General features: G+C 43.4%; 1 protein-coding gene across 1 annotated transcript in view; it reads left to right on the top strand.

Moving 5' to 3' along the window:
• DISC1 (DISC1 scaffold protein) overlaps window positions 1–8,155 on the top strand; it is a 286,754-nt gene extending 278,599 nt beyond the window's left edge. Inside the window, exon 13 of the mRNA XM_032595167.1 lies at window positions 4,408–8,155. Coding sequence (XP_032451058.1) covers window positions 4,408–4,547 — 140 coding nt within the window. The 3' untranslated portion in view covers window positions 4,548–8,155. The remainder of the gene's footprint in view (window positions 1–4,407) is intronic.
• The last annotated feature ends 16,986 nt before the right edge of the window (window positions 8,156–25,141 follow it).

Here is a 25,141-nt window from a genome sequence, read left to right on the forward strand (position 1 = left end):
TAGATTCAATCACTTAGTAGCCTCAAGATCTTGGTTAGCTGTATCAAATGGAATACAATGAGAAAGTATGAAAATATTTTTTAAAATCTGCTTTTCAATATAACCTCCAAGTACATGTGTGCAGGCTGGATCTCACCCCAAACCTCAGACTCATGTCCACTTCCTATTCGACCTCTCCCCTTGACTGACAAGTAGCATTTTCCAAAAATTCCTCCCCACCCTCAAAAAAGTCCAACACGTACTCAGTCTCCTCCTGGATAAATTATAAGTTCATTGCTTAGATAAAAAAAAAAATCTGGGAGTCATTCTCAATGCCTTTTCCTTCTTTCGCCTTCCACATCTGGTCCATCACCATATGCCGTCGGCTCTACCTTCCGAACATATGCAGGATCTGGTCACCTCTCACCTCCATGGCCACTACCCAGGTTCAGTATGTGACCTTTTCTTGCCTTTTATTGCAACCACCTCCTCTCATCTCCATGCTTCTGCCATTGCCCCCTTTAGCCTATTAGGGATGAAAGTGGCCAAAGCGATCAGCCACTGCCCTGCTCCAACCCTCCATGGCCCCCATCTCACAGTCTACATACCTGCCCATACGGGTTTAACCCATCTCACAGTCTACATACCTGCCCATACGGGTTTACGGTCTGCTCCACGCACTAGCACTACACTCATCTGCTTCTTATATCCAGAACCTTTCTTAGTACACAGCAGGAGCTCAGGAGATGTTTGAATATTCGAATGAGTTAAGGAAAGAACAAGGATCTTTTTCTGTTTTATTTCCCCAACTGCTTAATGGCGGAACCTTTCAAGTGATTTCTTTTGTAAACACATTGATTTAAATATAAAAGGATGTGTGTCCATTTGAAGATTACAGAAGTATGGGGGAGAAAGGCTACATATTCCTCCCAGGACCAATACCTAGAAGCTTACCACTGTGTCCTTGTAAGGCACCTTTCTAGGTAGAAATCACTTCTGTCTAGAGTTTTTTGGTTTTTTGGTTTTTTTTTTTTTTTTGTAAAATTAGGATAATTTCATATAAATTGTTCTGTAACTTGCTCCCCACCCCACCCCCCCACTCCACATTTTATCCTGGATTCTCTTCCATTTTAGCGCATTCAAAATGTTTTGGAACTTCTATTTAATAAGGCATCACACCGCCAGGTTGGTTAGAAGGAGGTATTTTATAAATAAGAACATGATTCATTTTTAGTTTTTTTTTTTTTTTTAGTTCCAGTATAGTTAACATACAGTGCTATATTAGTACAACATAGTGATTCAACACTTCCATACCTCACCCGGTGCTCATCACAACAGGTGCACTCCTTCATCCCCATCACCTATTTCCCCCCTCCCCCCACCCACCTCCCCTCTGGTGACCATCAGTTTGTTCTCTATAGTTAAGAGTCTGTTTTGGGGGTTTGTTTTGTTTCTTAAATTCCACATATGAATGACATCATATGCTATTTGTCTTTCGCTGACTGACTTATTTCACTTAGCATAATACTCTAGATCCATCCATGTTGTTGCAAATGTCAGAATTCCATTCTTTGTTATGGCTGAGTCATATTCCATTATACCATTATACACACACACACACACACACACACACACACACACCACTTTTTCTTTATCCATTCATCTATCGGTAGACACTTGGGCTGCTTCCATAATTTGGCTCTTGTACATAATGCTGCAATGAACGTAGGGATGCATACATATTTTCAAATTAGTGTTTTTGTATTCTTTAGTAAATACCTAATAGTGGAATTACTGGATCACATGGTAATTCTATTTTTAATTTTTTTGAGGAACCTCCATACCGTTTTCCACAGTGGCTGCACCAGTTTGCATTCCCACCAACAGTGCGTGAAGGTTCCTTTTTTCGCCACGTCCTCGCCAACACTTGTTGTAATAAAAACATGATTTTAATCATTCTGATGATCATTACTCCATAGGCTCACTAAATGAGGCATCCAGGATCTCGATATCCAGTCCTGCTTTGACAGAGCCTGAGGTATTTGCTGTATCTGCTACATTAGTGCATAAACCTTAAGTCTAATAGTGCCTCACAAAAGGCACGATACGCTCACAAGAAAAAAGAATATTTCTTTTAACTCTAGCCTTGTGAGGAAGGTATGAGACTATGTGTTTTATTTTTATTTTTTATTTTTATTTTATTTGTTGAAGATCGAATGGTGAATTTATTTCATTACGAAGATCATGAACTATTTAATAAGCTGCTTATTAAATAGTTCATGAATCGAGCGGCATCCCTTCTAGAAGGTAGAGGAGAGATTCCCTAGCATATGCAGTTTCTGAGTGAGACAGTGAAAACATCAAGTGATTTGCCAGCTTTCTGTTGCTGGTGATCATTTGCTCCAACCTCTATCCTCTGGCTTCTCTGTGTCAGTGCAGCTTGTCGTGTGAAGGGCTGATGTGCTAGTTTAATTCTGTTACTTAGCCTTCTTCCTTTGTGGCTTCTCCCTCGGTCTCTTTTAAGAAACCTTTCAGTGTGTTCTGCGAGGGCTTAGAAATTGTACAAGTTCTTGAAGAAGCATCTCATTTTGGGTCGGTTCTCTCAAAAACTTGTGTCATCTTTTAGCCTATTACCAATAGGGGCGTGTAGCTGTAGAAATTGTACAAGTTCTTTAAAAAGCATCTCATTTTGGGTCGGTTCTCTCAAAAACCTGTGTCATCTTTTAGCCTATTACCAATAGGGGCGTGTAGTCCCAGGCTGAGTATCAAAGGTAATTACATCTCAGGAATTTGTCAGGATTCATACACTGCTTAAGCTCTGTGCTTACTCTTTATAAATGTGACATAATTTTGTGATTAAATTGCAGCTTGGTAGTTAGTCTGGGACCACTTATGCTTTTACTCGTACAAAGTCATGTATGTTTTCACTAAAGATTAGCAGAGCTGTCCAGAGAAATGGAGGAAAATGAAGCCTTTTCAAAAAGAAAGAAAAATACATATAAATATTGGATTCTTTCTTTCCTTGCACCCGCTTATCCCCACCCTCATTCCCCTCAAGCTCAAGTGCAAGGAGTGAACCATCATAGTCAATGAATGTAAATTACACGAAAGATGAAGTCTGGAGGGGAGCTTCAGGAAGAAAAGCTGCCGGAAGCTTCTCAGGGTGGTTCAGCATTTTTGCTTAGGACAAGTTCATTTGCATAACTCCCAGGATCCTCCGGAGTTCTTTATTTAAAAAAGAAAGAGAAAGCTTTCTACAGTCATAACCTGGGGGGCTCTTTTTCTCTTGACATTGCACTGACATTGTACTTAAATAAAACAACATTGTAGCCTTGACAGGCTGTGAATGGTTAAGATCTCTATAATCTACTTTTCCCAAAGCTTTCTGTTTTCTTCATATCTGGTCTGGTAATGTTTGAGTCGTCTGACCTCATGTGATGACTTAACAGTATTGAAGTGATGTTTAACTGACATATTTCCATATCCCCCTTCATTCCTCTTGGATGAAGTTAAATTAATTTGCTTATGAATCGAAAAGGATGTCATCTGTCTCTCATCCCGTTCATCTTTGAGTTGTTCTGACTCCAGGTACAAGAGGAAACAGGGACCTGACCATGGAGAGAAAAACCACCATTTGTTAAACGTAGTCCCAGGAAAGGGCTCATTTCTTAAGAGAATGACAGCCTTGTTTATTATTTGCTAAGTTCTCTGCGATGGTTTTCTCTATGGGAGAAGCAACTTTACAGGTCAGGAAACTAACAACCCAACAGTTGATGGAAAACCCAACCAGCCCACCCAGAAAAGGCAAGCTCCCTGCATTCTGTCAAATCTTGAGTGGGCTGAACGGCTATTTCACAAGTAGCTGGGGGTTATAAATGACAGGCGACGGCACAGGGGAATCGACAGGGGCCTAGAAACCATTGTTTCACGATAAAACTGAGGTTCCAAGTGATTTGCACAAGGTGACTTACGGCCCACATAAGTCCAGACCCACGGTGGCCCCCAAATCCTAGATTTCTTGAGGACGCTCTCGTTTCCAGCCTTCTGCCCTTTCGGCTGTCTGAGCACCGGGAAGAGTTGCCCCGCCCCAGCCTGGGCCTTAGCAGGAGTCAGTCAGGCTGACCCAACATCTTGGAGCATCCCAGTTGGCCATCTGTTTCGGTCTAAGAGCTGAGTCTCCCTTTTCCGTTTTGAAACCTTCCTTGAGAGAGTTAATAACCTCAGGCCTCATAGAGATTGCAATCGCTCTTGCACGAAGTGTAAAATTTGTATTAATATTTAATTCCTACAATTTGGGAGAACTCGACACCGCAATTAGATGGCAGTGCCCATCTGCTTCCGGCAGGCACACGTGCTGTTATGAGATCCCTGGGAGGCTGCGGAGGGCCGCCCGTCACCTTCGCGTGTGTTCCTTAACAACGTTCGCACAGTCTCTCAAGAGGGAGCTCCAGATGGTGAAGGAAACTCTGCAGGCCATGATCCTGCAGCTCCAGCCAGCAAAGGAGGCGGGAGAAAGAGAGGCCTCAGCTTCCTGTGTGACAGCTGGTGTCCGGGAAGCTCAGGTCTGAAGCAGGACAGCGTGGGGGGCGGAGGGGGAGTGGCCACGCCATCAATATAGATGCGTGGGAGGCCTCGCTCACCTCCCCTGCATGACCCATGTGCCTGAATCCACTGTGGAGATAGGGCCTGGAGGGCTCCCTGCAGGGAGGTGGTCCCTGTTGGCTCTCCTGGGGCCGAGATCCTGGAGACCGCATATGGGAATACAGGAGGGGACCGATCTGAATTTCCTTCCGAATGTCAGCCAGAGGCACCTGCCCCGTGTCCCTACCGCGAGTCTTCTGCGCAAGACTTGAGCGTCTTCTCGTCTCAGCCCCCATTAGACAGAAGTCGGGGGTGAATCCTGCTAGAAAAATGTCCCTTTCCCTGTGCCGTCTTGCTTTCTGCTGCAATTAAAATATCTCCTGATTTAAGAACCCGTTACAAGGAAACTAAAGTAAGTCTCTCTCTCGCCACACCTGTTATACTTTCCTACAGGCACATGATATAAGAAGGCTAATTAACCCCAGAATCTGGAATTAACAGCTTTTCCCCTTCTCCTGTGAGTCACTAAAATCTCAGAAGAATTAATATGAAGAATTCCAAAAGAGATTCCTTTAAAGTAACAGCCTGTCAGTGAGGTACAGTCATTCGGTTTTCCTATCGTGACAACACCTGTTTGTGCGGCAAGGGTGTTTCACCGGGACATCCCGAAGTTCACCCGCAATGACAGCAGGAGGGGGAGCAGGGGCATGAAGGGATCGGGTGACATGTTTAAACATCTGGGCCTCTCCCGTTTTCCTCGCAAACCTGTTTGGCTCAGTGCCAGGCAGGGCATCGACGTGGAAACCTTCAGTGCGGTATAGTATTCTGCACTGAGTCAGTGCCTGCTCAGTGGGGCAGTGCATACTCCGGAAGGCAGTGCATACTCAGGAAGGCAATGCAGTACTCAGGAAGGCAGCACAGGCCTCTGTAAGGTAGTAAATACTCAGTAATGTGGGGCATTGCAGGCCCCTCCCTGCGGAGGCAGCTGTAAAACAGGCTACGTTCAATTAGCCAGCATTTCCCAAGGTGCAGGGAGCACAGCAGCCTCTAAGAGATGCTCCACAAATGAACGGGTCTCCCTCGGTCAGATCCGTTTGGGAAATACGCCATGCCATCATTTCCGGTTGGAGAGCCACAGTGCACATTAGCATATCAGACTGGGACAGAGCTCAGTAAAGAAACCCGCTTGATTTTTTTTTTTTTTTTTTTTTTGGTTTAACCTACACTTTAATGGATCATAGATTTTATTAAAGTCCTATTAAGACCCTGCCAATCTATGTTGTGCAGCACCGCGTTCTCTGGGGGAAGTCATGGTCCAAACAAATACTGATTTCCATCATGTACACGGCTGTGACAGCAGCCAGACTCAAGCTTTTGCACAGTGTTGAGCTTAGGAACTGCTTGCCACAGTTTGATAAGTCTAATTGATTTGTTGAGGGTTTTTTGGTTTTTCTTTTTTTTGTTGTTTTTGTTTTTGTTTTTTTTTTTGCTTCTGTTCTCATTTATACTTACAAGAATAGTGATGGCCCTCCTTTCGTTAGGATCCGTGGGGGCTGGACAGTTCTTGTCATTTCCTGAAATCGCACTGTCATTTCCGGAAGCCAGCTGGTGCTTTGCGAAGCCTCCCGTGCTGGGCAGCACTCGTGTCCTCAAAGAGATGCCCTGCTTCAGCCAGCACCTGGCCAGGGTCCAGAGAACAAAGCGAAAGCACAACATGTGAATTTGCTGATTGTGGTTCCTCAATTTTATCTTGAGCGTTTAAAAAAATACACTGTACACATTTCAATAATAAGTATAATTAATTTGCTCTAGGAATTCTTGTTTTTTTAAATGATGGACCAAATTAGTGAATTATTTATGATCATGTCAGGAAGGTGTGATGTCCTTGTGACATGCCGCTTGGAATCCTTGAATCCTTGAATTAATTCCAGTGAAGCCAAACTTGGGAAGAGTCAGGATTGACCATATCACCAGTAACAAATGTCTACTTTGACATGCATCATTTTGGGAAGGCTCCCAGACACAAGACATCTTAACAGGCACTAAGCCACGTGTTTCGTGTTACTCAGATACCATCATGAGTGTTTCTGTGACGTCATGACGTATTTGAAAATTCTGGAAGCTAATAACAGCTGTCAATGTGCCCCAGATAAGAGTTCTCTAGGACCTCCAAGTGAACAGTGTGTTTGTTTCTTTGTCGAGACGCCTGAGTAAGTATCAGGGCAGGTGAATGATGCTCTAACCACGTGCTGCCACCCATCTGTACTTTATGCTGCTGTCAGAGTCAACCAGGAAGCCTGCTAAAGGCCAGCATGTTTCCTCTGGCCACATGACCTCCTCAGGACAAGTCCCTTCTTCAGCCACTGTGACCTTCGAGGACCCGGGACCTTGTGTTCCAAACCATAATATAGGACAGTTTTTGTCAGGGCCTGAATTTAAAATCACCAAAACCACAATGCAAATTGAAGCTTTTACGGAGACAGTCAAGACCACAAGCCAAAGTGCAGATTGAAAATGGTGACCTGGAGTCTGATTTCCCTGTGACGTGGTATGACAGAATGAGTCACAGGTTACTCTGCCCACCAGGCTGAGATGCTGGCATTCAAATGGCCGCCCGTTTATCTTAGACCAGCCTGAGTTAGGGCATGATCTCATTTGGTAACAATTCTGTTCCTTCCAACTTCCTGAAATTTCAAGATCGAAATGATGTTCCCCCAAATCTAACATTGGAAACCTTTCTTCCTCTGTAGTAAGGCTGGATTCCCCACTCCAGGAATGTGGAAAGGCTCAACTGTGTGCACTGGGACTGTCCTAAGACCTCTATAATCATTATCTCATTAAATTCTCGTATCAGCCCTATAGATGTCTGTAGATGACGAAACAGAGCCTTCGAGGACCAGTGAGCTTTCCCCAAGGCACAGAGCTGGGGACCTGTGGAGTGACAGTAGGGGTCAGAGACGGGTAGAATGCGCTTCCTAATATGCTTCAATGTCTTTTTGAGGCTTCGAGCCATGGGCATGAGCATGATCACCTTGGGAATCCTGCTAGGGAACCCTCAGCTTCCCACACCTTGGTAAGCCCCAGAAGTCCGGCTCAGCTCAGACAGGCTTCAACAGACCTACCCACCCTGCTGTCCTAATCAACCATTCAGGCCCAATCCACTACAAAAACCATACCAGGAACAACCATTTACTGCTTGGCAATGGAGAGATTTTCTTGGAAATCTGAAAAGAAATCATTCAGAAAAAAGAAAGAAACCCTTCCTGAAAGCATTCGAGAAAACAACATTGTACCCTTTGGTTAATGCCTCCTTGTATAAGTGATTGAGTACTTTTATTTTTAATATCCTCACCTTATCTAATCTGTGAATTTTGTCATATAATTTATTGCTTCATAAATTTTACTCTTGTTACATGAAATTAAAGCTGATATCCAAACCGTGGTGCACCTTTAACATTTTTTTTTTTTTTTGGTCTTCTGGAGTATGGATGATAGAAAAATGTATCAGGTTTATCCATTTCATCTTTTTGTTACAGGATGATTGATTGTACAGTTACATTGCACAAAACGTTTCTAATAAAGCAATGCTTTAAAATGTGTGTGTGTTTACTTTCCATTTCAATGAATCAGAAAACAATGGAATTTTCTATTCCAGGCTTCTTGACTGAGGATAATGAAAATGATATTACTACTATAGTTGGGAACAAGACAAGGGTATCCACTTGAAATATTTTACTCGAGATACTGGCTAATTCATTTAGGAGAGAAAAACAATTGAGGGTTACAATCTGGGAAGGAGGAGATACAGCATTAGTTTTTACAGGTGTTGTAATTGTAAGCTAGAAAACCTAAGAGAGGGGCGACTGGGTCGCTCAGTCAGTTAAGCGTCCAAATCTTGGTTTCTGCTTCAGGTCATGATCTCACGGTTTGTGAGTTTAAGCTCCACACTGGGTTTCGCTCTGACAGTACAGAGCCTGCTTGGGATTCTCTCTCTCAGCACCCCGCCCCCCCTCCTCAAAATAAATAAACTTAAAAAAAAGAAAGAAAACCTAAGAGAATTAACAGAAATGTGTTTTTTTTTTTTAACACAATTAACACATCAAAGTCGATGGGCTTTGCATATACAAACAACAATCAGAAGAGAAAGTCTAAAGAAAAGACCACATTATTTAATAGCAACAAGAATGGAAGAGAAAACAGCTAGGAATAAAATTAAGTCAGAAATGAGGAAGTCTTAGATGAAGGAAACTTTAAGATGAAGGAAGAGTTCTCTCACAAGAGAACTGAATAAATAGAAACACTCATCAAGCTTTTGGATATGAAGTCATCAGAAATTGTCCAATCTCTGTAAATTAATTTATAAGTTTTATCTGGTCTCAGCTGAGTCATAGATGTCTAGATATCCCCAGTATCCATTCTTTGTCCCATTCCTTCTAGCAATTTCTCATCTAGGCACAGTGTGCTACAGACATGCTTACAGGTGCACACAATTGATTCGATTGCCAATCTGATTAAGCAAGGGGCCGTTAGACGGATGTGGCAGACATAAACAGACCAAACTCTAGGCCTGAAAATGCCTCAAGGTCGCGAAATGGAAACCCAAGGGCAGCCAATCAAAACAGCCAACTAGCCTTCAAGCTACAGCCAGTCAGCATTTTCCATGCTTCGTTTCTGCCTTTTCTCTACACAAGTCTCTGCCAGTGCAGTGCTCCTTGCCTCGTCCAGCCTGCGGCTGCCTGATTTGAATTGCTGTTTCCCCAAACTCCTAAAATGTCGTCATACACCTCAGTTTCTTTTTTACCAGTACCCCTGGGTGCAAGAGCAACCATGGGAAGCAACCTCATTTGTAATCAATAGGAAACTGTTTAAACAAATTAAGTATATCCGCACTATGGAATGCTTTGAAGTTGCTTTTAAAATCTTTCTATGTGCATATACGTATCTGCAGAGATATCACTGGAAAGGGACGCAGGTGACTTAGGGAAAAGGGGTAGCAAGGAGACTTGCTTTCCCGTGTACTGCTATTCTTTCAAAATTGTTATGCCACGTGGTTATATTTACTTATTTGAAAAATAAAATAGGGGTGCCTGGGTGGGTCAGTTGGTTGAGTGTCCGAATTTGGCTCATGTCATGATCTCTCAATTCATGGGTTCGAGCCCCGTGTCGGGCTCTGCACTGACAGCTCCGAGCCTGGAGCCTGCTTTGGATTCTGTGTCTCCCTCTCTCTCTCTGCCCCTCCTGGGCTTGTGCTCGCTCTCTCTCTCTCATAAATTAATAAATAAACCTTTAAAAAAAGAAAAAATAAAATAATTTCTTGCAGAAAAAAAAAAACATAAATCATGGAGATATAGGAACAGGCCCTAAGGTAGAGCAGGGCACATAGGCCCAGGTGATGCAAGACTCACTCCCTATTCAGCACCCACCGTGTGCCCAGCATGGTGCTGGAGAGACAGTGTGCCACATATTGGTGACAAAAAGACAACTATGACATATTATGATTGAATGACTTGAAGGCAAGTAATTGCCGTGATCACTGTAATTATTATCATCCTTAAAAAATTTTTTTAATGTTTATTTTTGAGAGACAGAGAGAGAGAGAGTGCACATGCACGCTCGTGCGAGCAAGTGGGGGAGCGGCAGAGAGAGAGGGAGACACAGAATCCGAAGCAGGCTCCAGGCTCCCAGCTGTCAGAACAGAGCCGGGCGCAGGGCTCAAACCCACGAGCAGTGAGATCATGACCTGAGCCAGAGTTCCCTGCTTAACCGACTGAGCCACCCAGGTGCCGCTGTGATATTATCACCTGAAAGAAATGGATGTGTTTTGGCACTTTCTTGAGCACCTATCGACGTTCAGTAGTTTAGTACCAAAACTTCGGTCCCGTTTGGGACCTCAGTTCTCATCCTAGGTGAGGGAATTCGGTAAAGCCTCTTCCTCGGAATAGTAGACCAAAGAGCCCTGTAGGCTGGTTGTGCGGGCAGAGTGGGGAGTGGGAAAACACAGTCACATCTGTCCCCTCTTGTCCCTTAGGGGGACCTACTCATTCCATTAGTGTTTTGTTTCAACAGGTATGCTTTTGAGTATACCTATCCCACGCACTTTCCTACCCTAGAAAGGAAGTTCTGACAGACACCGCAATGAAGGACAGTTCGGAGAACACCTTTTCTTCCCTTCCTATTCCAGGAACACGAAAGAAGTTCTTGACACTATAGCACCCTTCCTCGAGAGTTTGAAAAGCATCTACTAGAAACAAAGCTCATGTCTGTCACGGGAGTTGGACCTCTTCCCAGTGCCCATGAAACACTTACTGAACTCCTATAAAAATTGTTCTTCCTATAAACAGATGAATTTACAACTAGAGGCGTTAAAAAGGTTAGTGAAAATCATCCAGCAAAAGTAATGAAAATGGGTTGAGTGTTGATTCCTAGGACCCTGGTTTTAAATCTACTAAATAAATGATTAGACCATACACACACATGCAGACACACATGTACACGTATACACATCTGTGCAGGCACACACACACACACACACACGCAGACACATGCACGGAGACACAATAATAGTTCAGCTAATATTGAGCAAACAAGTATTTATTATTTTCTGTTTCCTGTATGATTTTTATTGGTGAAAACAACATTAAATTTTTTTCAGTGTTTATTTACTATTTTGAGAAAGAGACACAGTGCAAGCAGGGGAGAGGCAGAGAGAGAGGGAGACAGAATCCAAAGCAGCTACTTACCGGACTGAGCCACCCAGGCGGCCCTGTAAAAACAACATTTAAAAGACATTATTTAAAAAAATTCATGCATAGCCCACTATCTTTATTTTTCCAGTCTCTATGTATATACAAAAAAAAAAAAAAAACTATAGCCAGCATATTTTTATTCCACTTCTTATGTTTAATATGGCATTTCCCATTTTGCTACATAATCGTTATCATCATTGTATTTATTGCTATATAATAGTCTCTCAAATCGATCTACCATAACTTAGATATTCCTGTGTAACGGGGTATTAAATCTTTCTAGTATTTTGCCATTCTAGAGACAGCTGCAATGACATCTTCGTGCGGGTAGCTTTTTCTTGCCCTTGAATTATGCCCGTAGGAACAATTCCCAGGAGTGAGGGGACAAGAAAAGGTAAGAAAGTGTGCCACAGTTGAAATGAAGTTTGCGCTGGGGAGTGAACCGAAAGTAACAGGCAACGCTACGTGCAGCCCAGCATTGATTGGCGTAATGGATTTTGTGGCGTTCCCTGCCAGCAAGAATGTGTCCACGGTAACCGCATCAGGCAAGTCACTGTTGGGCAATATGTGCCATTTAAAATGAGCAGTGTGGACTCTGTCTGCAGCTATATGGCACTGAGCTTTTCCGAAGCCGCTCCAGCTGGTCTACCCAAAGATTTTTCAAAAGTAAAGCCACATATACAGGCATTTAAAAGTGAGGAGCATTTTCTCCAATGGGGAGTGAACAGAATCAGCCAAAGAGGGAGCACAACCCAGGCCAGACCACTGTGCCCGTCCTGAAGTACATTCTGGGATGTACTTGGCGTGGGGTATGGAGGGGGGGAGTTGTTAGTATAAAAAAGAAGGTTTCCAGGGCGCCTGGGGGGCTCAGTAGGTTAAGCCTCCAGGTGGGAAACAGAGGCAGAAGGAAATGCAGGTAAAATGAAATGTTTTTATAACCTGCAAATAAACTATTGACAAATAGTTGAGACAGGTGCAGTATAGCGTTTCTCCAGGAACTCGCTACTGTCTTAATGCTTTGCTAGAGGGAAAACCAACCTTAGCCTGACAATAGCTAGGCCTCCAGTATCCTGGGAGTCTTCTTTAGCATATGAAAATCCTTTGGAAACTTCTCCTTGACTTTCCCTCCCCCTCCCCACCCCACCCCCGACTCCCAAGTATATATAACAAGTCAGTCCCCACAATCCCAGTCCAGGGGCAGCTCTTCCTACCCACGGGTCCTGTCCCCATACTTTAATAAAGTCACCTTTTTGCCCCCAAGATATCGCAAGAATTCTTCCTTGTTGTGGGCTTCAGACTCCTAACACCACTCCAAAACCCTATAATTTGGCCACCAGACTCTTGATTTCAGATCAAGTCATGATCTCAGGGTTCATGGGTTCGAGCATTGCAGCCTCCCGGCGGGCTTCACGTGGTCAGCACAGTCTGTTTGGGATTCTCTCTCTCCCTCTCTGCCCCTCTCCCAAACCGAGTGCTTGTTCTCTCTCTCTCTCTCTCTCTCAAAATAAATAAATAAACTTAAAAAAAACAGGGTCTCCAATTTGTGGCTCTGGCCACCCTCCCCCGCCAGACCCCGTGGTGCTCTCACTAAGAAGAATATGAAAGTTTGAACTAGAAAGTGCTCTGGATTACTTTGACTTCATCTACTCAGCCTAGCAAGGGTCTTTTTCTAAGGCATCGTCTTGCAATATGCAGACTTGCATGTCAACCTGAGCTTGGCTTTGGATGACCTTAGCCAGAGCTCTCCCTCCCCAGCCTGGCCCCCACCCATCTCATGTCCTCAGCCCCTGAGTGACGTGAGAATGAAGATTCTAGACCCCTGTAGGTTACCACAGAATCTGATCTCCTTCCCAAAGATGCATTCTTTTTTTTTTTTTAAGTTTACTTATTTATTTTGAGAGAGAAAACATGAGCAGGGGGGGTGCAGAGAGAGAGAGAGAGAGGGGGAGAGAGCATCCCAAGCAGGCTCTGTGCTGTGAGCACAGAGCCTGGTGCGGGGCTTGATCCCACAAACCACGAGATCATGACTTGATCATGAAATCAAACGTCAGACACTTAACCGACTGAGCCATGCAGGCTTGATTCACAGTGTCTTTTTACCCGCTTGATTCACGGTGTCTTTTTACCTGTACCCAACTTTGATGGCCCTTTGTCCTCACTTTTACCAATCCTTCTCACTGGGTGCTTTTGTTGTTTTAATCTCTTTTCCTCACCTCATTTATTTGCATTTCCTCTTTAGGGAAGAAAGGAAAAGTGGCAGTTTCTGATTACTTGAGAGCTCCCGGGTGAACTCCCCGTGATTCTAAAGCACCCTCTTCATTTACCAACAGTGAAGCCGGCATTCATCTCCGCCTTCGCCTTCGGTGGGGGCACCAGCTCTCAGCAGGACCGTGACATCTGTGACAACCACACAGCTGGGGACACTGGGAACGGAGACGTCGTCACTTGGCTTTCCTGGGAGGCTTCAGTCAATAAAAACACCACGCCTCTCTTCACCCGGATGGTAGCTTCTGATGCTTTGTGTCGGCCCAGAGAGTTCCCTCCTTTACAAGTAGCATGAGTAAGAACCGCTTTATAGAGGAACCAGAGAACCGGAGGGAAATTGATGATGCACGACCCTGTGGGTAAAAGCACTTGTCGCATGAGGAAGATGTGGAAGATGCCAAGGGGACAGTGAAACAAGGCGCTCTTGCAGAATCCGGGAAGAGACAGAAAGTGTGCACGGGGCCAGCGGAAGGCAAATGACAGGTCGCAGCCTCGGAGGAAAAAGGAAAATGAAGCAGACCGCTGTGCGGTGGCGGGGACCACACGATGCACAGAAAACGATTGCTGAAGGATTACTTTCCAGACAAATTCAGAAACGCAGAGGGCATGTGCCAAGTGGTGCCTCGTTAAGCGCGGGTTTTGAGTTTTAAGGACAACTGTACAAGGGCGCCTCATCCTGGCCCCAGAAGCAGGCAATTACCTGGGAGCTGCTTAACTCTGAGAGGTTTGAACTAAGGGCATCTGGTTGTGTTCTGCTAGGAGGATTCTGCGTCCTCTCACATAATGAGACAGGTGCACCGCGGGCCTGTCTCAGCTGTGAGGAGGAGTTTCCTGCCAGTCGACACAAAATCGCAGTGAAATCGTTGGTTTGGTGTTCCGGTGCACTTTTATGTTTGTGCCCCCCTGGCAAGCAGTGAGCGGGGGGGGGGGGGCAGGCAGAGAAAGTGTGGAGGCATCAGGCCTGGCTGGTCCCCCCTGCTCAGGGTCTAGGCTATGCCAGGAGTCCAGGGAAGAAGTCCAAAGGCAGACAGGGACAGGCCGGTGGGAGGATTGACCTAAAGCAGGTGTCCCTAGGGTGAAATTGGGGTCGCCTCATAGAGAATTGCAAATGTCTCAGCTGGGCAGGATAGGAGCCAACAAAGAAACCTTTCCCGGCTCTCCCCGCCCCACCCCCATCCCCACTCTCCCTTTCCCTGTGGTTAAACCTCTTTCTTGTTAAATCATCTTTTCATTTATGATGGTTCTGGCAAATCTGAAATCATAGCCTCTAAGAAGATTACTAGAATCTCTCGCAACCTGCTTAGTTCTTATTTTTCGCTTTGTTATCAAGAGAAGACGACTCACTTTACCGTGATGTTTTTTTCCTCAATCATGAAGAGAGCCCTCTCTCCCCTAGAGGACGTAAAGAATTTTCTTGAGCTACCGAAAGGCTTTCTAAATTAGGAGCAACGTTTATAAAGGCACACAGGGTGGAAGCTTTTATTCCATCCTGCCCCAGACATTTCTTGGGGCAGATACATGATTCCCCTGGGACAGCCACACAGTGTTGTTGGGGTAAAATTTACGCTTTAGTTTGGAACCATGATGGAAAGCTGAATAGAACTGTCACAACTGGGCATATTTCACATGCTCATAACAAATGATTATATGCATGGACAGAAGGACTGAAAGATTTATTAATGCCCATGTAACTACCAGAGAACTATAAAGCTGCACTGGGGAGATATCTAAGATATTTTCCAGGACTCAGCACTACAGGATATCTCTGTATCACTGTGATCTCATGTCATACCCTCACTTCTTAGCCCCTGTACTGTGGCTCCTGGTCCCATCACTCCATTGAAGATCTTGAACATGATCTGCCAAATCCAACGGCATTCTCTCTGGGCTTGTTCTACTCTACATTTTGGCAACAGTGTCCAGTGTTGAAGCAAATCTCTTTCTCGTTGAACCTCCCTTCTCTCTGGGGTTCCATGACACTACATTCCCCTGTGGTCTCATCCTAACATCAGTCTTCTTGCATGATTGTTCTCTCTCTCGGGCTTAGAAGAGGGATACCTCAAGGTCCTGTCCTCCAATCTCCTTTCCTCCTGGGCATGTTCATCCGCTCCAACAATTTCAACATCGTCTTTATAGTGATTGTTCCCAAAGGCATAAGATTCGATTACAATATTTATCGTGCACCTAGCACCTTAGGTACTAGGTGAGGCTCCAAATTCAAAGTTGTTTATGGGACAGTACGCTCAAATCATTCTCTGGTTTTGCCCTCTTTTCTGAGCTTTGAATTCTGCTGGACATTTCTATCACTACATTTTAGGCATCTCAAACTAAAAAACCAACTTCATTTTTTTTTTCCTTCTAAAAATCTACCTACCATTCAGCTGTTCTTTACCCTGGAATCTGGCACTTTGATCTTCTTTTAATTTTTTTTTAACGTTTATTTATTTTTGAGACAGAGAGAGACAGAGCATGAACAGGGGAGGGTCAGAGAGAGGGAGACACAGAATCTGAAATGGGTTCCAGGCTCTGAGCTGTCAGCACAGAGCCCGACGCGGAGCTCGAACTCACAGACCGCGAGATCATGACCTGAGCCGAAGCCGGACGCTCAACTGACTGAGCCACCCAGGCGCCCGGCTCTTCCATCTTCTAAGAGACACTGACTGGAAGGTTCACAATTGCTTTATGTTCCTACTTCTTCCTCATTGCATGTCCCATCAGAAAAGTGTTTCTGCTTTTAGCATTGAGAGTTTTTATATCTCTTTCATTCTCTGTCTAGTTCAGATTCTGGCCACACTTGAACTATTGCTACAGGTTTCTGTTTTTCTTTCTCCAATTTCTCGCAATTTAAATCCACGGTCAAAGCTATTTTCCTATACCAACGCAGAACAGACTCAAAATCCCTTGATGATTTGCGGTTGCCCAAAGTTTTTTTTTTTTTTTTCTTCCAAATTTTTATTTAAATTCTAACTAGTTAACATTCAGTGCAATGTTGGTTTCAGAAGTAGAATTCAGTGACTAACCAATTACTTACACAAATTACTTACAACATCCAGTGCTCATCATAACAGATGCCTTCCTTAATACCAATCACCCATCTAACCCATCTGCCATCCACCTCTCTCCATCAACCCTCAGTTTATTCTCTATCTTTAAGTCGCTCATGATTTGCTTCCCTCTCTTTCCCCACTTCACATGTTCATCTGTTTTGTGTCTTAAATTCCACATATGAGTGAAATCACATGGTATCTCTCTTTCTCTTCCTGACTTATTTTGCTTAGCATAATACACTCTACCTCCATCCACATTGTTGCAAATGGCACAACGTCATTCTTTTTGATGGCTGAGTAATATTCCATTATATATGTTTACACATACCACATCTTTATCCATTCGTCAGTGAATGGACATTTGGGCTCTCTAAATAGCTTGGCTGCTGTTGATAGTGCTGTTATAAACATCGGGGTGCATGTACCCCTTCAAATCTGTATTTTTGTTTCCTTTGGGTAAATACCTAGTAGTGCAATTGCTGGGTCCTAGGGTAGTTCTATTTTTAGCTTTTTGAGGAACCTCCATACTGTTCTCCAGAGTGGCTGCACCAGTTTGCATTTCCACCAACAGTGCAAGAGGGTTCCCCTTTCTCGGCATCCTCGCCAACACCTCTTATTTCTTGTGTTGCTAATGTTAGTCATTCTGACAGGTGTGAGGTGGTATCTCATCACAGTTTTGATTTGTATTCCCTGATGAGGAGTGATGTTGAGAATCTTTTCACGTGTCTGTTGGCCATCTGGACGTCTTCTTTGTCTTCTGCCCATTTCTTAACCGGATTATTTGGTTTTTGGGTGTTGCGATGGCTAAGTTTTTACAGATTTTGGATACTAACCCTTTATCAGATCTGTCGTTTGCAAATATCTTCTCCCAGTCTGTAGACTGCCTTTCCATTTTGCTGATTGTTTCCTTCGCTGTACAGAAGATTTTAATTTTGATGAGGTCCCAACAGTTCATTTTTGCCTTGTTTCCCTTGCCTCTGGTGATGTGAATAGTGAGAAGTTGCTAGGGCTGAGGTCGAAGAGGTTGCTGCCTGCGTTCTCCTCTAGGATTTTGATGGTTTCTTGTCTCACATTTGGGTTTTTCATCCATTTTGAATTTTTTTAATTTTGAATTTATTTATTTATTTATATGCTGTAAGAAAGTGGTCCAGTTTCATTTTTCTACATGTTGCTATCCAGTTTTCCCAACATCGTTTGTTAAAGAGACTGTCTTTTTTCCATTGGGTATTTTTTCCTCCTTTGTCAAAGATCAGTTACAATATAGTTGTGGGTGCATTTCTGGGTTTTCTATTCTATTCCATTGACCCGTGTGTCCATTTTTGTGCGAGTACCATACTGTCTTGATGACTACAGCTTTATAATATAGCTTGAAATCCAGAATCGTGGGGCGCCTGGGTGGCGCAGTCGGTTAAGCGTCCGACTTCAGCCAGGTCACGATCTCGCGGTCCGTGAGTTCGAGCCCCGCGTCGGGCTCTGGGCTGACGGCTCGGAGCCTGGAGCCTGTTTCCGATTCTGTGTCTCCCTCTCTCTCTGCCCCTCCCCCGTTCATGCTCTGTCTCTCTCTGTCCCAAAAATAAATAAAAAGCGTTGAAAAAAAAAAAAAATTAAAAAAAAAAAGAAATCCAGAATCGTGATGCCTCCAGTTTTGTTTTTCTTTTTCAGGATTTCTTTGGCTACTTGGTATCTTTCATGGTTCCATACAAATGTTAGGATTGTTTGTTCTAGCTCTGTGAAAAATGCTGGTGGTATTTTGATGGGGATTGTCTTAAGTGTGTACATTTCTTTGGATAGTATAGACGTTTTAACAATGTCTTCCTTCTGATCCATGAGCGTGGAATTCTTTTCCATTTCTTTGTGCCGTCTTCCATTTCTTTTATAAATGTCCTATAGTTTTAAGAATACAGATCTTTACCTCTTTGGTTAGGTTTATGCCTAAAGTGCCTAATTGGTTTTGGTGCAATTGCAAATGGGATTTATTCCATGATTTGTTTTTCTGCTGCTTCGCCACTGGTGTATACAAATGCAACTGATTTCTGTACATTGATTTTATATTCTGAAACTGCTGAGTTCATGTATTGGTTCTAGCCATTTTTTGGTGGAGTCTTGCAGGTTTTCTACATAGAGTGTCATTGGTCTGCAAATAGTGAAAGTCTGACTTCTTCCTTACTGATTTGGATGCTTTTTATTTCTTTTTGTTGTCTGACTGCTGAAGCTAAGACTTAAGTACTATATTAAATAACCATAGTGAGAGGGGACATCCCTGTCTTGTTCCTGATCATAGGGAAAAAAGGCTCTCAGTTTTTCCACATTGAGGATGGTATTAGCTGTGGGTCAACAATAAAGTTTTTATTCAAAGATCATCATTGTCTGTGACCAAACCATCCTTCCAGACTCATCTTGAAATACTTCCTTCCAACTGCTCTAGGTTATTCACCATTTCTCAGCTTTCCATCTATTTTTGCATAGCTTTTCTCATGGCTGTGCTCTTAACCTTGAATGCCGGTATTCACTTATCTAACTTAGGCTCACTTGTCAAGAGTGCAAGAGAAGGAAAGCAATCAAATATGAGCCCCAGGTTTTGGACCTGAGCAAGTGGTAATGTCATTTATTCATATAGTGAAAGCTTTGGCAAAGAGAGGATAATGGTGTGCGTGTGTGTGTGTGTGTGTGTGTGTGTGTGTTGGGAAGGGGAGAGGCTACCAGTAATTTGTCCACGTTGAGTTGAAATTATTTTTTTTTTTAATTTTTTTTTCAACGTTTTTTATTTATTTTTGGGACAGAGAGAGACAGAGCATGAACGGGGGAGGGGCAGAGAGAGAGGGAGACACAGAATCGGAAACAGGCTCCAGGCTCCGAGCCATCAGCCCAGAGCCTGACTCGGGGCTCGAACTCACGGACCGCGAGATCGTGACCTGGCTGAAGTCGGACGCTTAACCGACTGCGCCACCCAGGCGCCCCTGAAATTATTTTTATTAGACATGCCGATGGAGATTCCAGGCAGAGAGTATGAGTTTGAATTGGACTGGAGACTCATGTCACATGGATGGTATTTAAAGCCATGAAATAGGTAAAACTAAGTAGCAATAGAGAAATATTTAAATGAAAGAGAAATCCAAGAGGAGAAAAGGAGAAGTCATGGGAGTCTGCAATAATCACCAACCCTTGGGGAGGAGTTTTGATGTGATGAACAGCAGATACCTTGTAGTAGATGGTAGGGAACTTAAGGTCGGGGACCTTTCACGCAATTCATATAAATCATCTTGATCCCGGTAGCCCTGCAAGGTGGTTACTATTATCCATCTTCTGCAGATGAGGAGACTTGACCTTATGGGTCACTCCATATAAAGAAATATATTGGATTCCCTCTATCCAGATATCCAAAAAGAGTAATGTTAACAGAAAAGGAAAACACCCTTCTTCCCTTTTCATGTTGTCTTATGATTAAAATAATGTAGCCTTAAGCCAACGCACAGGCAAATCCTGTTCTCTTCTAACTGTTAATGACACGGTAGGTAGACGCAGAGCTAATACATCCACAGCTTGTCATTTTCATGACCAAATTACGTCAGGCGATCCTGGAGACAGTAGGAGCCGATGAGCGCCCCACTGTTGATAAATAGTTGAATGGGTACTTCACAGCAGAGCCCATCTTCAAAAAGATCACAGCTTTCTCAAAGCTTCTATTTTGGGTCTGCCTTCCTCCACATTTATAGATACATACATGATAGCCTAATCTGCCCTTAATGACGCCGACTCTGTTCCCGAAACCCTTTCTTTGCTGTCTAGGGAAGCTGAGTACCCACATCAAATATGAATAAGGTAAACCCCTTCCCAAGGTGCGAATGATGGTTGGAGTTTTGTCTGGTGGTGTTGAGTCTAAAGGCAATAATCACAGAAAATATAAGAAGATGCTGGTCGGTTCAGTCCATCCCGGTGCCCGGGCTTTGCGGAGGAGGAGGAAGAAAAGTGGTAACTGGGGCACCTGGGTGGCTCAGTCGGTTAAGCGTCTGACTTCGGCTCAGGTCATGATCTTGCAGTCCGTGAGTTCGAGCCCCGCGTCGGGCTCTGTGCAGACAGCTCAGAGCCTGGAGCCTGTTTCAGTTTCTGTGTCTCCCTCTCTCTCTGCCCCTCCCCTGCTCATGCTCTGTCTCTCTCTCTGTCTCAGAAATAAATAAACGTTAAAAAAATTTTTTTTTAAAAAGAAAAGTGGTAACAATGGTGGTGGCAGGAAACACTTTTCTTCCCTTAGTTCACAGCCTATATATTCCCCAGCATAGAAGGGACCTCTGAGCATAATACTTCAAAGCATGATTAAAAATTAATGGCTTATGTAACAACCAATATTGAAAAACTCATCCATACAAGTGGCTATTATTCTTTAAAAGAAGGATTTCTAGGAGATGACAGTCTTACTTTAGTGAGCTTAATTCCGCTTTGACAATTGTCTTCGGATCCCATTTCTACACCATGCGTGAATACCGATTTCACCCAGATAGCCACTTTTTTTTCAACTTACGGTGTTTTTCCCATTTTGATCGCCGCCTTCTTTTTCTTGTCTTTTCTCTATTTTTTTTTTTTTTTTTTTAGCGTCCAGCACTGTGAGAAACAAATATTTATTGTTTAAGCTGTCCAGTCTACAGTTTCTGAATGAAGTAAGACAGGCACCTACAGTTTGTTTGACAGGGCAGATCAATGCAGGTGGGATAGTCGATGGCAACACAGAATCGTATTGACCATATGGTTACACAGAAGAGATTGTGAGCTGGCGTGTGAACATCACAGAGGAGTCTGGAGCAAAGGGCATTTCTAGAATAATGTGGACAGTGACAGGGAAAGATTTAATCAGCTGCTTCTTTTTTAAAATTTGTATTATTTTTTAAAGTTTTTTTGTATTTATTTAAGTAATCTCTGCACCCAACATGGGGCTCGAGCTCACAGTCCCGAGGTCAAGAGTCACATGCTCTTCCCACTGAGCCAGCCAGGCGCCCCTCGGTCATCTTCTTTCTTTTTAATGTTTTTTTAAATGCTGAATTTGAAAGAGAGAAAGCACACAAGAGCAAAGGGAGGGGCAGAGAGAGAGGGAGAGAGAGAGAGTCCCGAATGGGCTCCACGCTGACAGTGTGGAGCCTGATGCAGGGCTCAGTCCCATGGACCTCGAGATCATGACCTGAGCCGAAGTCAAGAGTTGGACGCTTAACCAGCTGAGCCACCCAGGCGCCTCCCTTCGGTCACCTTCTTAACAATGGTAATACCTATGGAATATTTGGGGGCAACATCTTAAGCATATTAAATACATCATTTCATTTAATATATTCAGCAATCCCATGGCAGATCAGTTGTTCAATCAGAAGAACAGAACCCTGCGAAGGTTTCTAAGCAGTTTGGGGTTTAGAAGGGCTAGCGGAAGAAAAGTTAAGGAAGGTCACCACCAGCTCTCAGGTTCACCACTACGGTTCAGAGAATCAGGCAATGGCTGCTATAGTCCATATTAAGATACTACAAGAGATTTCCACTAATGTCATGGTCAACCATCAGCACAAAGGTGGGTGAGGGCAGAGGGGGGCCTGGGGGCCCCTGCAGAGGCTCACAGAGCCTGACACACATCTGTGTGCCCACAACCAGAGACATATCAGATATCCTGGGAAATATCGTTCTTTCCTGTGATCTAGTAAAGGGAGCAGAAGGGAGTAGGAATGGATGCCAGTTACCAAAAATATTCAGCACTATTATTGTTCCCATTCACAGAGGATCTCCCTGAGTCAACTGCCACAGAAACAAAAGGGCAGAGCTGTGATTCGAATACAGGTGTGCCTTGATCTAAACTCATGCTCTTCCCCATTGCAATGTCCTTGGCTGTGATAGGCTTTAGGTTGTTCTCAAAGAGTAAATGTGCTGTCAGAAAGATGAAGCTCTGACTCTCTTAAAGATTTTCAAAAGGGACTCTGGAAGTAGTTCCAAAAGAGAAGTTTCAAAAATGCTTTGCATTAAAGCAGCATCACTAGGAAAAATAAAAAGCTTTCCCATGGAGGCAGTATCACTTTGGTAGCTGTATACGTTATGAAACTTGCAACAACTCTTAAAATTTCTGTTCAAACATGGAATATGTCACTTCTGCTTACATGTCATTGATCCAAGAGCATCACATGGCCAAGTCCAACCGAAGTTGGGTGAGATGGACACCCTTCTCATGGGAGGCACACTAGTCTTATAGCAGTAGGCAATACAGCAAAGGGGGAAATAAATATTTGGAAAAAAATAACATAATCTCCTGTAATAGCTTATAAGAAAGGAAGGAGAGAGGGGGAAAGAAAGAAACTAGCCAAAGACCCAACATAAATAACAACAAAATTGAAAACTAAAATGCATTTTCCAAGAGATATAAAATAAAATAGAAATACATAAGGTTATACTTTAGACTCATGAAAAGATTAAAAGGAAAGACTTTTTTTTAACTAAAAAGGAAAAAAAAAATTGTTGGGGAGCTGAAAATACAGAAGTATTCCAAAGAACCCCTTGGATATCAGTAACCTAAGTAGTACCACAAACAACTGTATTCCTTCCATAGACTGAATCAGGATCAGGAAAGGGTATTGTTTAAAATTGCTCAGATTTATTATGATCAAATCTGCAAGACCCAATAATTCATATCCTAGGTTGCTCAAGAGGCTGGCTGAAATTATCTGCTAAAGAGCCGCTAGAAGTAATCTTCAGGAAAATTATAAAGGCCTACTATATAAAAGGAGAAAAATATTGTGTATTATCATTTAATTCTTTTTTTTTTCTTTTTACTTATTTTAGTGTTATGGTTAAGTTCACATAGTAAAACCCTTCTTTATGTTTGTTCCCAGAAAAATATATGACCCCATGGAATAGTTCCAAGAATACATTATGACCAGGTAGGGCTTATTTCAGGATTGAAAGGATGGTTAAATATCTTTAAATCCATTAATTTAATTCTACACATTGTTAGAACTGAGGGGAGAAAAAAATCAAATGACCTTTTCCATAGATGCTGAAAAAGGAGTTTGACAAAATTCACACACAAAATTTATAATTAAAAACCCTGAAATAGGGGTGCCCGGGGGGCTCAGTCGGTTAAGTGTCGACTCTTGGTTTCTGCTCAGGTCGTGATCTTGCGGCTTCGTGAGTTTGGGCCCCACATCAGGCCCTGTGCTGGCAGCCTGGGGCCTGCTTGGAATTCCCTCTCTCCCTCTCTCTCTGCCCCTCCCCTACTCGTGCTGTCTCTCAAAATAAACAAACTTAAAAAAAAAAAAAAAACCCTGAAATAAATAGAAGTCAGATACTCCTTAAACATAAAAAGTATACGAGTACTTCAGTATCTCAGCCCCCAAACTGGCGTGTTTATTTGATGAGGAAAACACTGGCATTGCTGCTAAGACCAGGAGCACTAAAGTCACTGTTATTTCACGTAGTGTTTGGGGGTATTAGCCAACAATTTAACAGTCTTTATCCATGCAAACAGGACACACAGAAATTATAGAATAGAATAGAATAGAATAGAATAGAAGTAGGACACTAATTAGAAGATAGAAATTAAAAACTTCATCTACAATAATTAGACATATGAAATACTTGGGTGTATTTTTTTTTTTAACGTTTATTTTTTATTTTTGGGACAGAGAGAGACAGAGCATGAACGGGGGAGGGGCAGAGAGAGAGGGAGACACAGAATCGGAAACAGGCTCCAGGCTCTGAGCCGTCGGCCCAGAGCCTGACGCGGGGCTCGAACTCCCGGACCGCGAGATCATGACCTGGCTGAAGTCGGACGCTCAACTGACTAAGCCACCCAGGCGCCCCAAATCCCACTCCCTTCTTATAGGATTAGGATTCTGCTGTGTTCTACCACCAGGGCAATAATGTGAGCTACTCCCCAACTCTGAACAAGTATCTTCAGTGAAGATACTACCATGGGAGATGAGTAGAAAAGGCGTGGAATTTGTTCAAGTTCAGCCCTGCCTCCCGATGAGGTCTCTCCTCCGCTCTGAGGTGTGCCCATGTCTCGTTCTTCCTGTCACCCTCCAGCGGCCATCTGTCGGACAAAACGTGCAGGTTTGCGTCTTCATACTTCACCATATCTCCTTAGTTATGAGTTAACGGTGTACAAGATGGCTGAGGCAATGTTCAGGGCTGGTGTGTCCAGACTTCTGTAGGCTCAGGCACTCTGAATCAAAATAGACTTCACCCACACCATTCAGCAATTACACCCCACACCGAATGCTGTTTTATGTTTGCAAGAATTTCTTCATGGAGGCAAGGAGTTTGTCTTTTTTTTTGCTCAAGGTTGAATCTCTCGAACCTAAAACGACACCTGCTGGGCAGACCATCAATCAATGCTTGTTGACTTGAAGAATGACTGGCTGGTAAGAATGCCTTTCCGTTTAGGGTTAGCTGTGTTTTATCCAGCAAATGAATTGGGCTTACTCAGAAACTTGTTAACTTAGGAATTCTAACCTGCAAATTGGTTTTCAAATATGGTATATTTTTATGAGAAATGCAAGTAGA

This window comes from Lynx canadensis, chromosome D2 (assembly GCF_007474595.2).
Source record: "Lynx canadensis isolate LIC74 chromosome D2, mLynCan4.pri.v2, whole genome shotgun sequence".
NCBI lineage: Eukaryota > Metazoa > Chordata > Mammalia > Carnivora > Felidae > Lynx > Lynx canadensis.